This window comes from Thalassophryne amazonica, chromosome 23, assembly GCF_902500255.1.
Source record: "Thalassophryne amazonica chromosome 23, fThaAma1.1, whole genome shotgun sequence".
Classification (NCBI taxonomy): domain Eukaryota; kingdom Metazoa; phylum Chordata; class Actinopteri; order Batrachoidiformes; family Batrachoididae; genus Thalassophryne; species Thalassophryne amazonica.
The window spans coordinates 35,462,271-35,474,710 of NC_047125.1; the positions used below are offsets into that span (position 1 = coordinate 35,462,271).

The following is a 12,440-nucleotide window of genomic DNA, read 5'->3' on the forward strand; positions in this document are numbered from 1 at the left end:
AACATCAAAAATTAATCACTTAACAGCACAAAGGAGTAATAACAGGTGCAGTACCAGCTTTGACCAACAGGCCTGTGGACTAACAGGTGAAAGAACAGTCTAAAGCCTGATCCAGGTCAGTTGGACTTCAGCTCTGTCCAAAATCTTCTTAGACAGGTCAAATTTCTTCTTTCTTGTTGGATTTCCACCAGCAGGGGGTCGCCTGTGGTCCTACTCCCTGCGCGCAATGTGCTGAGAGTCCAGATAGAGGCAGAACAGTAGGTGCAGAGACTGGATCCTGCTGCCGTACACGGGGATGTCCAGCAGACTGCAGACTAGGTCGGCGTACTGGGTCAGGCTGCAGTCCAGGCGGGCCGGTGGCAGCCGCAGTCGCTCCAGCGCCTGCTCCATTTCAGCTGGCCACTCCTGCATCAGGCTGTCAATGTCCGGCATGGGACGGACATAATGCACGCTGGGCGGAGGTTTGGAACGGTGCAGCGCACCAATGCTCTCCACCCAATCATCCACGGCCCGCATGTCCATCTGCGGAGATGCCACGCTCGTCACCTTGGCCTGGAGACAGGGGGAGGTCAGTCAATAAGGCAGCAGGGACGCTAGGTGTTTGTCCACAATGATTATGTCCACATGCTAGCTGCTGAACCGCGGTCGTTACCTCAGTGGGGCCGTGTTGTTTGGTCTCCTCAGACAGCCACAGGGACAGCACTCTGGGATCTGACTGCTTTACGCTGGGCTCATCCAAAACCACCAAACCCAGGCTGTCTGCTTTACCGTCAGGCCGCGGCACCTGTCCGGCACACAGGTCCATCAGAGGTCATGGCTGAAGTTAGAATATGCAAGGCTGTTACGTAAGAGTCTGTACCTTCAGGAAGGCGTCGATGTCACCAACGGCGGGGATGAAGTCCGGAATGAAGGGTTTCAGGCTGTGCTCCAGGTCTATGGACTGAGGATTATATCTGGCAACACAACACCACATTAACACCCACAATCTGTACAACCCCCCCAAAAAATCAAGGTATGAAGGCACCAGAGCTCAGTGCTGCAGGATCTACAAGTCTGTCTTCCTGGCGCTCCAGGGACATGGTCTTTATCCTCATTTCACTGAGCTCATGAGCCTTGATGCTAATGTAGTCTAGGCTAGCAGGTTCCCTGAGCCATCTATGTGGACCTGTGATTGGTGCTCACCGTGTGATGTACTGGAACAGGTCTTTGATCTCTGTGCTGACGGGCAGGTTGGTGTATTCTGCAGGGTCATACGCCCCCTCTGGGGCCTCACTGGGTTCATCGTCGTCATCATCGTCATCATCAGTCTCTTCTTCATCAGAATCATCCTCCTCATCCTCCTCTTCTTTAGGACTTGCCCCAGCATGCCCACAGGTCGCATCTTTGGCTTTTTTGGGCGTGCTGCCACTTTCGTCGCTGCTACTGTTGGCTGACATTATGCCACGCCCCTTCATGCCCATCTTCCTGGATTCTGCCTGAAAGGCGGAGACGGGACAAGTGAGAACACGTGGACCCTCCAAAGCCTGCCTGAAGGGTGAGCTGTGACCTGTTACCTGATACTGGCTGCGGGGAGTCGGACTGTAGATGCTGGCCACTTCCTCGGAGTCCACGATATCCAGGCTCTCATCATAGGGCTGGTTCTTCACCAGCCTGGTCCCCCTCAGCTGGTCGGCCCGCTCCATAAGCCTCCAACACTGACACACAGGTGTCACTTTACCAAAACAACTTCTTCAAGAATAATCAACTCTCCTGATGTCAACTCCAAATGGCTAAATAACAGATCAACTCTTACGTCAACTCCAAACGGCTAAATATAAGATCAACTCTGACGTCAACTCCCACCGGCTAAATAACAGATCAACTCTGACGTCAACTCCCACCGGCTAAATAACAGATCAACTCTTATGTCAACTCCAAACGGCTAAATAACAGATCAACTCTTACGTCAATCCAAACGGCTAAATAACAGATTCACTCTGCCGTCAACTCCAAACGGCTAAATAACAGATCAACTCTTACGTCAACTCCAAACGGCTAAATAACAGATCAACTCTGCCGTCAACTCCAAACGGCTAAATAACAGATCAACTCTTACGTCAACTCCAAACGGCTAAATAACAGATTCACTCTGCTGTCAATTCCAAACGGCTAAATAACAGATCAACTCTTACGTCAACTCCAAACGGCTAAATAACAGATTCACTCTGCTGTCAATTCCAAACGGCTAAATAACAGATCAACTCTTATGTCAACTCCAAACGGCTAAATAACAGATCAACTCTTACGTCAATCCAAACGGCTAAATAACAGATTCACTCTGCCGTCAACTCCAAACGGCTAAATAACAGATCAACTCTTACGTCAACTCCAAACGGCTAAATAACAGATCAACTCTGCCGTCAACTCCAAACGGCTAAATAACAGATCAACTCTTACGTCAACTCCAAACGGCTAAATAACAGATTCACTCTGCTGTCAATTCCAAACGGCTAAATAACAGATCAACTCTTACGTCAACTCCAAACGGCTAAATAACAGATTCACTCTGCCGTCAACTCCAAACGGCTAAATAACAGATCAACTCTGCCGTCAACTCCAAACGGCTAAATATCAGCTCAACGCTTACATCAACTCCAAACGGCTAAATAACAGATTCCCTCTTACCGTCAACTCCAAACGGCTAAATAACAGATTAATGCCAAACGGTTGTTGATGTGAGCGTGAATCTATTATTTAGCAGTGATATTAGCCACGTTATCAACAAGGAGCTACAAAAACAAACCGTCAGCTCGAATCGGTTCAAGTCGCGATGTTCAAGGACAGAAAAAGTAACGATTTAAAAAGAATCCTGATTTGTCTTACCGGGAAAGTATCTGGGTTTTATTTCTTTATTTAAATACGTTTTCATCTAACAGCCGACAAACTCGGTATCCAATAACGACGTGATCTCAAACGTCACTCGCTGAACTACATGTTTAAAAAAATGTTTTGTTTTTTTTTTTCTCCACAGTCAGTCTTTGATTTCTATAAACATTAGAACCGTGGTTAAAAAATAAAAATAGAGATCCAAGTTAACGCTAGAAACAGGTTTCGAGGAAGAGAACTTTAGCATGACGTCATCACGTCACGCTTGTCGTTTCACAGCAGTACGTCGGCATTACCACCAGGTGGCGTCTGTTCAAAAAATATGTGTCAAACGTTATAGAAACACCTTAAGACAAAACATTTAACGACTTTGTCTCAAATTAAACAAATGAAAAAATGTTCGGCAGCAGAATTAGCAGTGATGAACAATAATGATGACAGCTGCTGGTGATGTTTTTCTTATGAATTATTTGATGAGCGGGTTTCAGTGGGCGTGTCCTTGTTTAGGTTGTTGACGTCATTTCTGGGATCTTTTGACCTGACGTGTCTTTAATTCAATTCAATTTGATTTATTTATATAGCGCCAAATGACAACAAAACTACTTGACATGGGTAAGATCTGAGGTCACCCCGAACAAGCACACAGTGACCACAGGAAGAAAAAACCCTTGTGGAGTTTGTGAGGAAGAAACACAAAGAAGACCAGAATCATAGGGGTGACCATCTGCTTAGACCAATCCAACAGATACAAGAAAAGCAAAATCAGCCACAAAAATGAAAACGGCACAAAAAAAACCATCACCCGTCTACGCTATCTACCAAGCACATTTCAAGCTGATAGGTACGGTTGGACATCCGGGTCCGTGATGTGTGCACACATAGCAACGTGCATAGTAACTAGCAAGCCGCTGAAAACAAACTGCTGTCGCGCTCATTTCCTACTTGATGTCCATCGCACTCGCATCATTCTGCCATGTTTTTTATACTTAATATACACCAGTTTTCACAGAGAATGTCATGATCGTGTGTTGCAGTTGGCTGTACCAACCACGATAAGTTAAAAGATCGAAAAGTGCATTTTTAACTGCAGCAACTTTAACTTTAACTGCAGCAACTTTTGGACACCTATCAAGGCTCTCCACATACTCATACTCCATTTGGCATGACCAAATCGGCAGGCCTTTGCGAATAAACAGCGGTAAAGATGACTATATCAACAGTGGTTGTGAGTGCGCGTACGTTTGTTTTCAGCCACGATCCAAAATGGCGGCTGTAACTAAGCGGAAGTGACGTAGATCCTTGGTGTAATCCCACCTCCACCTTGAATGAGTCTGTCATTCCGACTGCGCATCTCACCGCTGTCACACTATTCTTGTACATGTCCTGCACTACCCTAACATACTTCTCTGCCACTCCAGACTTCCTCATACAATGCCACAGCTCTTCTCTTGGCACCCTATCATAAGCTTTTTCTAAGTCCACAAACACACAATGTAACTCCTGTCCTTCTCTGTACTTCTCCAACAGTATTCCCAGAGCAAACATTGCATCTGTAGTGCTCTTTCTTGGCATGAAACCATATTGCTGCTCACAGATCTTCACCTGTTTTCTAAGCCTAGCTTCTACTAGTCTTTCCCATAACTCCATGCTGTGGCTGATCAGCTTTATGCCTCTGTAGTTATTGCAGCTCTGCACATCACCCTTGTTCTTGAAAATAGGAACCAGCACACTTCGTCTCCACTCCTCAGGCAGCCTCTCACTTTCCAAGATTTTATTAAACAATCTGGTTAGAAACTCTACTGCCATCTCTCCGAGACATTTCCATGCCTCCACTAGAATGTCATCTGGACCAACTGCCTTTCCACTCTTCATCCTCTTCATAGCAGCCCTCACTTCTTCCTTGCTAATCTCTTGTACTTCCTGATTTACTCTCACCACATCATCCAGCCTTTTCTCTCGCTCATTTTCTTTATTCATCAGCTCTTCAAAATATTCCTATAAAACGGCTCCAGGTGAAGCCCGGTGACCCCAAACCTCAACGTGAGAAATAAACAGTGAAAGTCGTCAAACTGTTTGTCGCAGTGCAGTGGTCGCCACGAGAGGGCGCAGTTGCCAACGCATAAAGTGTTGCGTGCTGTCTTCCTCCTGTCCAGCAGGGGGCGAGCACCGTCTCTGTGGAACAACAGGAAATAAAGTGTGTTGGCTTCTTTGTCATCCGGTCTGGCGGCGGGATACCTGCAGCAAAGAGCACATTTCGCTGAATTAAAGACGGAGTTTTAGGTAAAGTTTGTTATAAACGCATCCTAAAACTGAGATGGTTGAACATAACCGAACGAACACAGATGCCATGTCGAGGGTTGTGGCGCCATTAGCGCTCCTGAGCTAACGAAGCTGTTAGTGCTGCTGTGCTAACGTTAGCTTCAATGCTAAAATAACCTGTAACAAAAGTATCATCTGTCATGGTTTGTGCTTTTAAGTGATGTTTCTTTAATCTGGACACATGAAGAATAACATCGATCAGGAACATCAAATCTTAAAGATTATTAAGAGCTTCTGTTTTTCTGTTGGATTTAAATACAGAATGATGAATTTAATTTTTATGACTTACAGTGTTTTTAAATGACTCTAGGTTGATTTTATATGCTGACTAAAGCTGTTATAATGTCTAACTTGATATTTGTGTCATCAAAACTGTTAAATCCTATCGGCCCCCCCTGAAGGAGGTCTGTCCGGTTCTGGGATGGTTCCTGGGTCAGACTCGGAGCGTTAATAGTTCCTCTGCAGCAGAAAATGAATGGATGAATTTGTGGCATTGATTAAAGTCCTCTGACGTCCTGCCCCGACTCTCCGTGTGTCTCTGTCATGTCTTAAATCCTCTGCAGTCCAATGGGAGACAGTGATGACGAGTTTGACAGGAGGCGGCGGGACAAGTTCCGGAGAGAGAGGAGCGACATGGAGCGGTCAAGAGAGCGGGAAGAGCGGAGGCGGGAAGATTGGCCAGACAGGTGAACGCCCACTTTGTCTTATGTTCTTCAACACAGCAAAGCTCCAAAAACAAAAGTTATGTTTTTTTTAATCTGTGTGGGTTTGCTGAAACAACAGCAGGTGGTGCTGTGATGCCTGTTTCTGTTCATGTAGTGAAACCACCACATTGTTTTAAAAATCAATTTATTTTGTGTACACTGGAACTGTTTCACCCAGAAGAGGCAGAGTCATTTTTCCAGCAACAACAGATATGACTGCGGGTCCTTAGAACCATCCGGTGATGTGAATCGTTCACGGCCTCACCGTGCAGAAGACGCTGCTCTGAGATGCGGTTTGAAGCTGTTCATTTTTTGTCTTGTGCAGGGAATGGGACCGCAGTAGGGAGAGAAGGCGGGACTACGATCGTGGTCATCGGGAGAGGTTCTCCCCACCGCGACACATCAGTCCCCAGCACAAGCGTATAAGGAGAGACTGGTCAGGGCGCCGCTGCACTCATCCCGCACTGAGAGTCCTTAATTCATGGTTTGTGAACGCTCGCGTCTCTGTTTACACTTTCCAGGGATGACAGCCGGGGGGAGCCTTACCGCTTCGACCTGCCCTTTGGAGGAGGTATCGCTCCTTTCCCGGGGGCGGGGCCTCAGGGCTGGCACCCCGACCTCCCACACATGCACCCACATCACGGAGGGCACCCCCTGCAAGGCAGGTGAGGCATACAGCAACACAACCAGAAACATGTGGAAAAAGATGATTTTTAACCTTGACTTGCTGGTGACCACTGGGGGTGTGGTCAAGATAACTTCAGGCTTAACTGAACTCTGGTTCTTTGATCTGTATCTCAGTTTTAGGACCAGCTGGATCATAAAACTAAGCAGTGCATCCTGTTGATCATGTGACTTTGTTTAGTAAGATGCTCCGTCAAACCTGAAAACTGTTACAGCTTCATAAAGTAAAAAACAAGTGTGTGTGTGTGTGTGTGTGTGTGTGTGTGTGTGTCAGGCTGGGGATGGTGGATCCAGATCTTCCTCCTCCTGGTCCTCCTGCAATGAGGAGCTTTAAGGTGAGTAAACGCTGCTAACTAGGGGTGTAACGATACACAAAAATCACGGTTCGGTACGTACCTTGGTTTTGAGGTCACGGTTCGATTAATTTTCGGTACAATATGGGAACAAAATGAAAAACCTAAATTTGCTTGTTTAAACCAGCAATTTATTGTAACATTATACAAACAGGAAAATAAAATAATTGCAAAGTGCTGCCTGGTAATAAGTTAAATAAAATGTTCTCAAATAACTGACACATGTATGAAATATTATAAAAAAAATACATTCCTAGTAAACAGCTTTCAACAAAACCTCTGTACAAGTAAATAGCACAATGTTTCCAGCATGAAGCCCTGTTCAATTCAACCTTCATATTTTTCGCCAGAAAAATTAACTTGTCCAAAACTGTCACACTCTATAAGGGATTTTTAAAAGAGAGCTAATGTTAAAGAATCCCTTTAGTTTTGTACAATTTATTTATTTTTTTTTATCTCTTTCTATTAACTGTTTGTTTAATGTTAATATATCTTTTTAAATAACGTTTTGAAAACAAAAACATTGTGGGAGAGGCAAAAAAGTGAGTAAAACTGCCTTAAAATATTTAGAACCACAAATAAACTTGATTCTTGGTTTGTTTTATTTAGCGATTAAAATTGGGCATCACTTATTAAAATAAAATAACTTTTCAAGGCCAGGGTTTCTCAAAGTCTGGGGACTATTTAATCACAGTGCAGCAAACGAGGTCAGTAGGCTGAGTGAGTCCGAGTGAGGAGGATTGTAGATATTTCTGATCTTGGTGCTTTGCAGCAGCCTGCCGCTCAGTGATAACAGAGACTTTCACTTTCAGTCGCCAGACATCAGAAAAGTCTCTGGTAACGCCAGGAAAAGTAGCTAGATTTGTCGCTAGTCACTTTTGAGAAAATAAGTAGTCAAGATGGTTTGGAAAGTCGGCCAGATTTCGCTAAGTTGGCGACACTGTAAACACACGCAGTGCGAACTCACCCGTGAACAGCCCTGTACCGAAACAATTCAATACAAATACATGTAGCATTACACCCTTACTGCTAACGTTACTTTGACTCTGCAGGAACCGCGAGGTCAACTGGTTATGCCTTGAGGGAGGTCTGTGCATATATTTGCATATTAATGAGGTTAACAGGATTCAGCATGTGTGTTTCCAGCTTGCAAATTGTCATCAGGATGTTGTTTGGTTCCAGTATTTCAATGCATTTTAATGTAGTTTATCTATATAGCACCAAATCACAACAAAGTTGCCTCCAGGTGCTTCACATGAGTGAGGTCTAACCTTGCCAATCACCCTGAGCAAGAACACGAAAATAATTATAATGAGAAAGAAACCTGCAGCAGACCAGACACAGAGGGGTGACCCAGGGCTTAGAGCATTCTAAAAGTTAAAAGGTTTTTACAAAGTTTAGCAAAGCTGAAGAAACAGAAAAAACAGAATGGGATCAAAGACAAAGTGCATTATTGAGGTTAGCATGTCATCATTGGTGCGTAACTCAGAGTGCTCGCTGCATCGCACTCACTCATTGGTCTCCTGGTGACTGTTGCCATGTGTGTGCAGGAGTTTCTGCTCAACATGGAGGACAGCGTGGATGAGACGGAGTCTGTGAAGCGCTACAATCAGTACAAACTGGACTTCAGGCGTCAGCAGCTGCAGGACTTCTTTCTCCAACACAAAGATCAGGAGTGGTTCCGCCTCAAGTACCATCCTGATGACATCGCAGCCAGGAGGGCGGAGACTTTGGCCGCTCTGAAAACACGTCTGGGGGTCTTCCTCTTCCTTCTGGACAATAACTGGCTGGACAAGGTGTCACTGGACATGGACCATGCCCCAGCCATCATCAAACTGATGGATGCAGGTAAAGCCATCATGTTTAAAAAACAAAAAAGGTCCCTGTCTATTGGCTAATGGATGTTGCGCTGGTAGCCATATTGGGAGGGGCACATTATTGCCCACTCTCACCGCCAACATTATCATGCTGGCAGCACAGTGGCTTAATGGTTAGCACTGTTGCCTAACTGCAAGAAGGTCATGGGTTCAATTCCCACCTGTGGCCTTTCTGTGTGGAGTTTGCATGTTCTCCCCATGTTTGTACGGGTTTCCTTCGGGTGCTCCGGCTTCCTTCCACATTTAAAGACTTGGTGGATTGGAAACTTTATTATTGTCCAGGTCTACCTTGTAAAAGAGGCCTCGATTTCAGTGGGAGTAATCATTTGAAACTGAACTGTGGGCAGGGTTAAAGAGGGCCAATCAGCATTGTGCTGTTTTGGGGATTGTGGGTAATGGTATCATGTGTCGTGGCCTCTCTGCAGCAGTGATAAAGATGGAGGGGGGCACAGACTTTGACCTGCAGATCCTAGAGGTGCCAACTGTTCCCCTGGCAACCGGCGCCGAGGTGGGCGGTGCCAACCATGGCGGGGAGAAAAATCAGGATGATCACAGCGGTGGAAGCATGGACCCTCCGGCCACTTCTGAACCCACCGAGCGTCGGACAGAAGAGACTCCCGCTGGCTGTGAGAGTGGCGAGACAAAAGAGCCGGACATGGTAAGGAGTGTTTGTGAGCGGGCGAGACGTTACGTTGCTTTGGAAGGTATGTTCATGTCCTGCTGACAGGTGGTGGTGCTCAGTGCGCTTGGTGTCGAAAAGTAGTTTTTTTTGAAAAGTGGTTTTGAGAGGGTGAAAGTTGTCTTTATTTTTGTGGTCACTGCAGGGGGAGGAGTCTGTCCAGCAAAACGGAGAGAAGGACAAAGAAGAGGATGACGAGGAAGAGGAGGAAGAAAAGATGACAAAGAAAGTATGTCAACTGACAGGGTTAGGGTAGTGTGCTTAAATTGAGAGAGTGGCAAAATGACAAGTCAAAAAATCTGTCACGTGACTCATGTGCCATCTTGGGTTCAAAATAGCGTTGGCTGTTAATGTGTCTGCATGGAAATCCAGCTATTTTATTTATTTATTTGCTGAAAATATAAAGATAAACTTTATTGATCTCACAGAGGAGAAATTCACGTTACATCAGCTCTTAAAAACACACAAGATGGGTGCAAGTAGAGGAAAATGTTCATCAAACAGCGTGTGCAAAGATAAGCAGCAATAATAATAATACTTGTAACAGTACGAGACATAAGAAATGAGGTAGAAATAGAATATGTATATATACACACACACATACACACGCATATGTATATATATATATATATATATATACAGGGGTGCACATAACTGGTACTCATGGTGCTTGTGTGTGCTAAACATTATTGATGCACAGCCGAGGGAAACATTTTTCCTACAATCTGTCATTGCTTTCCACTTAAGAAGTGCTTCCCTTGTGTTTTCTGCTGCGCATCATTTATTGTTGGCATGCACAAGCACCATGAGTACCAGTCATGTGCATGCCTGTGTGTGTGTGTGTGTGTGTGTGTGTGTACTCAACAAAAATATAAACGCAACACTTTTGGTTTTGCTCCCATTTTGTATGAGATGAACTCAAAGATCTAAAACTTTTTCCACATACACAATATCACCATTTCCCTCAAATATTGTTCACAAACCAGTCTAAATCTGTGATAGTGAGCACTTCTCCTTTGCTGAGATAATCCATCCCACCTCACAGGTGTGCCATATCAAGATGCTGATTAGAAGCCATGATTAGTGCACAGGTGTGCCTTAGACTGCCCACAATAAAAGGCCACTCTGAAAGGTGCAGTTTTATCACACAGCACAATGCCACAGATGTCGCAAGATTTGAGGGAGTGTGCAATTGGCATGCTGACAGCAGGAATGTCAACCAGAGCTGTTGCTTGTGTATTGAATGTTCATTTCTCTATCATAAGCCGTCTCCAAAGGCGTTTCAGAGAATTTGGCAGTACATCCAACCAGCCTCACAACCGCAGACCACATGTAACCACACCAGCCCAGGACCTCCACATCCAACATGTTCACCTCCAAGATCGTCTGAGACCAGCCACTCAGGCAGCTGCTGAAACAATCGGTTTGCATAACCAAAGAATTTCTGCACAAACTGTCAGAAACTGTCTCAGGGAAGCTCATCTGCATGCTCGTCGTCCTCATCGGGGTCTCGACCTGACTCCAGTTCGTCGTTGTAACCGACTTGAGTGGGCAAATGCTCACATTCGCTGGCATTTGGCACGTTAGAGAGGTGTTCTCTTCAGCTCTATGTGAAGGAGATGTGTTGCACTGCATGAGGCAAATGGTGGTCACACCAGATACTGACTGGTATCCCCCCCCAATAAAACAAAACTGCACCTTTCAGAGTGGCCTTTTATTGTGGGCAGTCTAAGGCACACCTGTGCACTAATCATGGTGTCTAATCAGCATCTTGATATGGCACACCTGTGAGGTGGGATGGATTATCTCAGCAAAGGAGAAGTGCTCACTATCACAGATTTCGACTGGTTTGTGAACAATATTTGAGGGAAATGGTGATATTGTGTATGTGGAAAAAGTTTTAGATCTTTGAGTTCATCTCATACAAAATGGGAGCAAAACCAAAAGTGTTGCATTTATATTTTTGTTGAGTATGTGTATATATATATATATACATATATACACATATATATGTATACACATATACATATACACGTGTGTGTGTGTGTGTGTGTATATATGTACTCGAGGTCTGTTAGAAAAGTTTCGGACCTTATTTTTTGCAAAAACCTGATGGATTTGAATCACGTGTGCTTGCAACCTTGAACCTTCGTGCGCATGCGTGAATTTTTTCACGCCTGTCGATTGCGTCATTTGCTTGTAAGCAGCCTTTGTGTGAGGATGGGTGGAGTCTTTCTGCGTTTTTTCATTCCAAGGAAAAAGACGGAACGACTGGAGCAGCGCCGCATCAAATTTTGCCAGAAACTGGGTGACAGCCAGGTAGAAACCATTTGGATGATTCAGACGGCTTTCGGTGGCGATCCTATGGCCATCACACAGATTAAGGAACGGTACAACCGGTTTAAAGACGTCCGCACAACTGTGGAGAGCGAGCCACGCTCCGGTCAGCCATCAACATGCTGAAATGACCAGATCATTTCCAAAAGCACCTTCGTGTTGAAGTCTCACAGTACATGTTGTGACATGCCCACCTCTTCCACAATTTCTCGGATAGTCACATGACTGAAAAGCCACTGAAAGCCGTCTGAATCTTCCGAATGGTTTCTACCTGGCTGTCACCCAGTTTCTGGCAAAATTTGATGCGGCGCTGCTCCAGTCGTTCCATCTTTTTCCTTGGAATGAAAAAACGCAGAAAGACTCCACCCATCCTCACAAGAGGTGGAAGAGGTGGGCATGTCACAACATGTCCTGTGAGACTTCAACACGAAGGCGCTTTTGTTCCGCCATCAGCTTCATGCCAAAGCCATCGGCATGAATTTCGCTGCAACTCTTCTCATGCCAAATTGGAATGTGCCGAAAAAGTGCTAATGTCCACCTCTTCCGCAATTTCTCGGATAGTCACATGACGGTCCCACATCACCACAGTGTTCACTTTGGAAATGATCTGGTCATTTCAGCG

The 12,440-nt window shown here is 45.1% G+C and overlaps 2 protein-coding genes across 4 annotated transcripts in view; one reads left to right on the forward strand and one right to left on the reverse strand.

Annotated features, from left to right (window-relative positions):
- ift46 (intraflagellar transport 46 homolog (Chlamydomonas)) overlaps positions 1–12,440 on the reverse strand; it is a 15,681-nt gene continuing 3,241 nt past the window's right edge. Inside the window, exons 1-5 of one of the 3 annotated variants that reach the window (XM_034164422.1) lie at positions 2,783–2,788; positions 1,183–1,694; positions 860–953; positions 653–784; positions 1–552 (exon numbers count right to left, since the gene is read on the reverse strand). In XM_034164422.1, coding sequence (XP_034020313.1) covers positions 211–552; positions 653–784; positions 860–953; positions 1,183–1,682 — 1,068 coding nt within the window. In that variant the 5' untranslated portion in view covers positions 1,683–1,694; positions 2,783–2,788 and the 3' untranslated portion in view covers positions 1–210. Of the gene's footprint in view, positions 553–652; positions 785–859; positions 954–1,182; positions 3,091–12,440 lie in introns of those variants that run through there. The other 2 variants (XM_034164423.1, XM_034164424.1) reach the window with 2 other exon arrangements.
- Positions 5,031–12,440, forward strand: part of LOC117504940 (serrate RNA effector molecule homolog) — a 27,902-nt gene continuing 20,492 nt past the window's right edge. The window contains exons 1-8 of the mRNA XM_034164420.1: positions 5,031–5,145; positions 5,748–5,870; positions 6,214–6,324; positions 6,410–6,553; positions 6,847–6,907; positions 8,476–8,773; positions 9,228–9,460; positions 9,627–9,710. Of these exons, the coding sequence (XP_034020311.1) occupies positions 5,752–5,870; positions 6,214–6,324; positions 6,410–6,553; positions 6,847–6,907; positions 8,476–8,773; positions 9,228–9,460; positions 9,627–9,710 (1,050 nt within the window). The 5' untranslated portion in view covers positions 5,031–5,145; positions 5,748–5,751. The remainder of the gene's footprint in view (positions 5,146–5,747; positions 5,871–6,213; positions 6,325–6,409; positions 6,554–6,846; positions 6,908–8,475; positions 8,774–9,227; positions 9,461–9,626; positions 9,711–12,440) is intronic.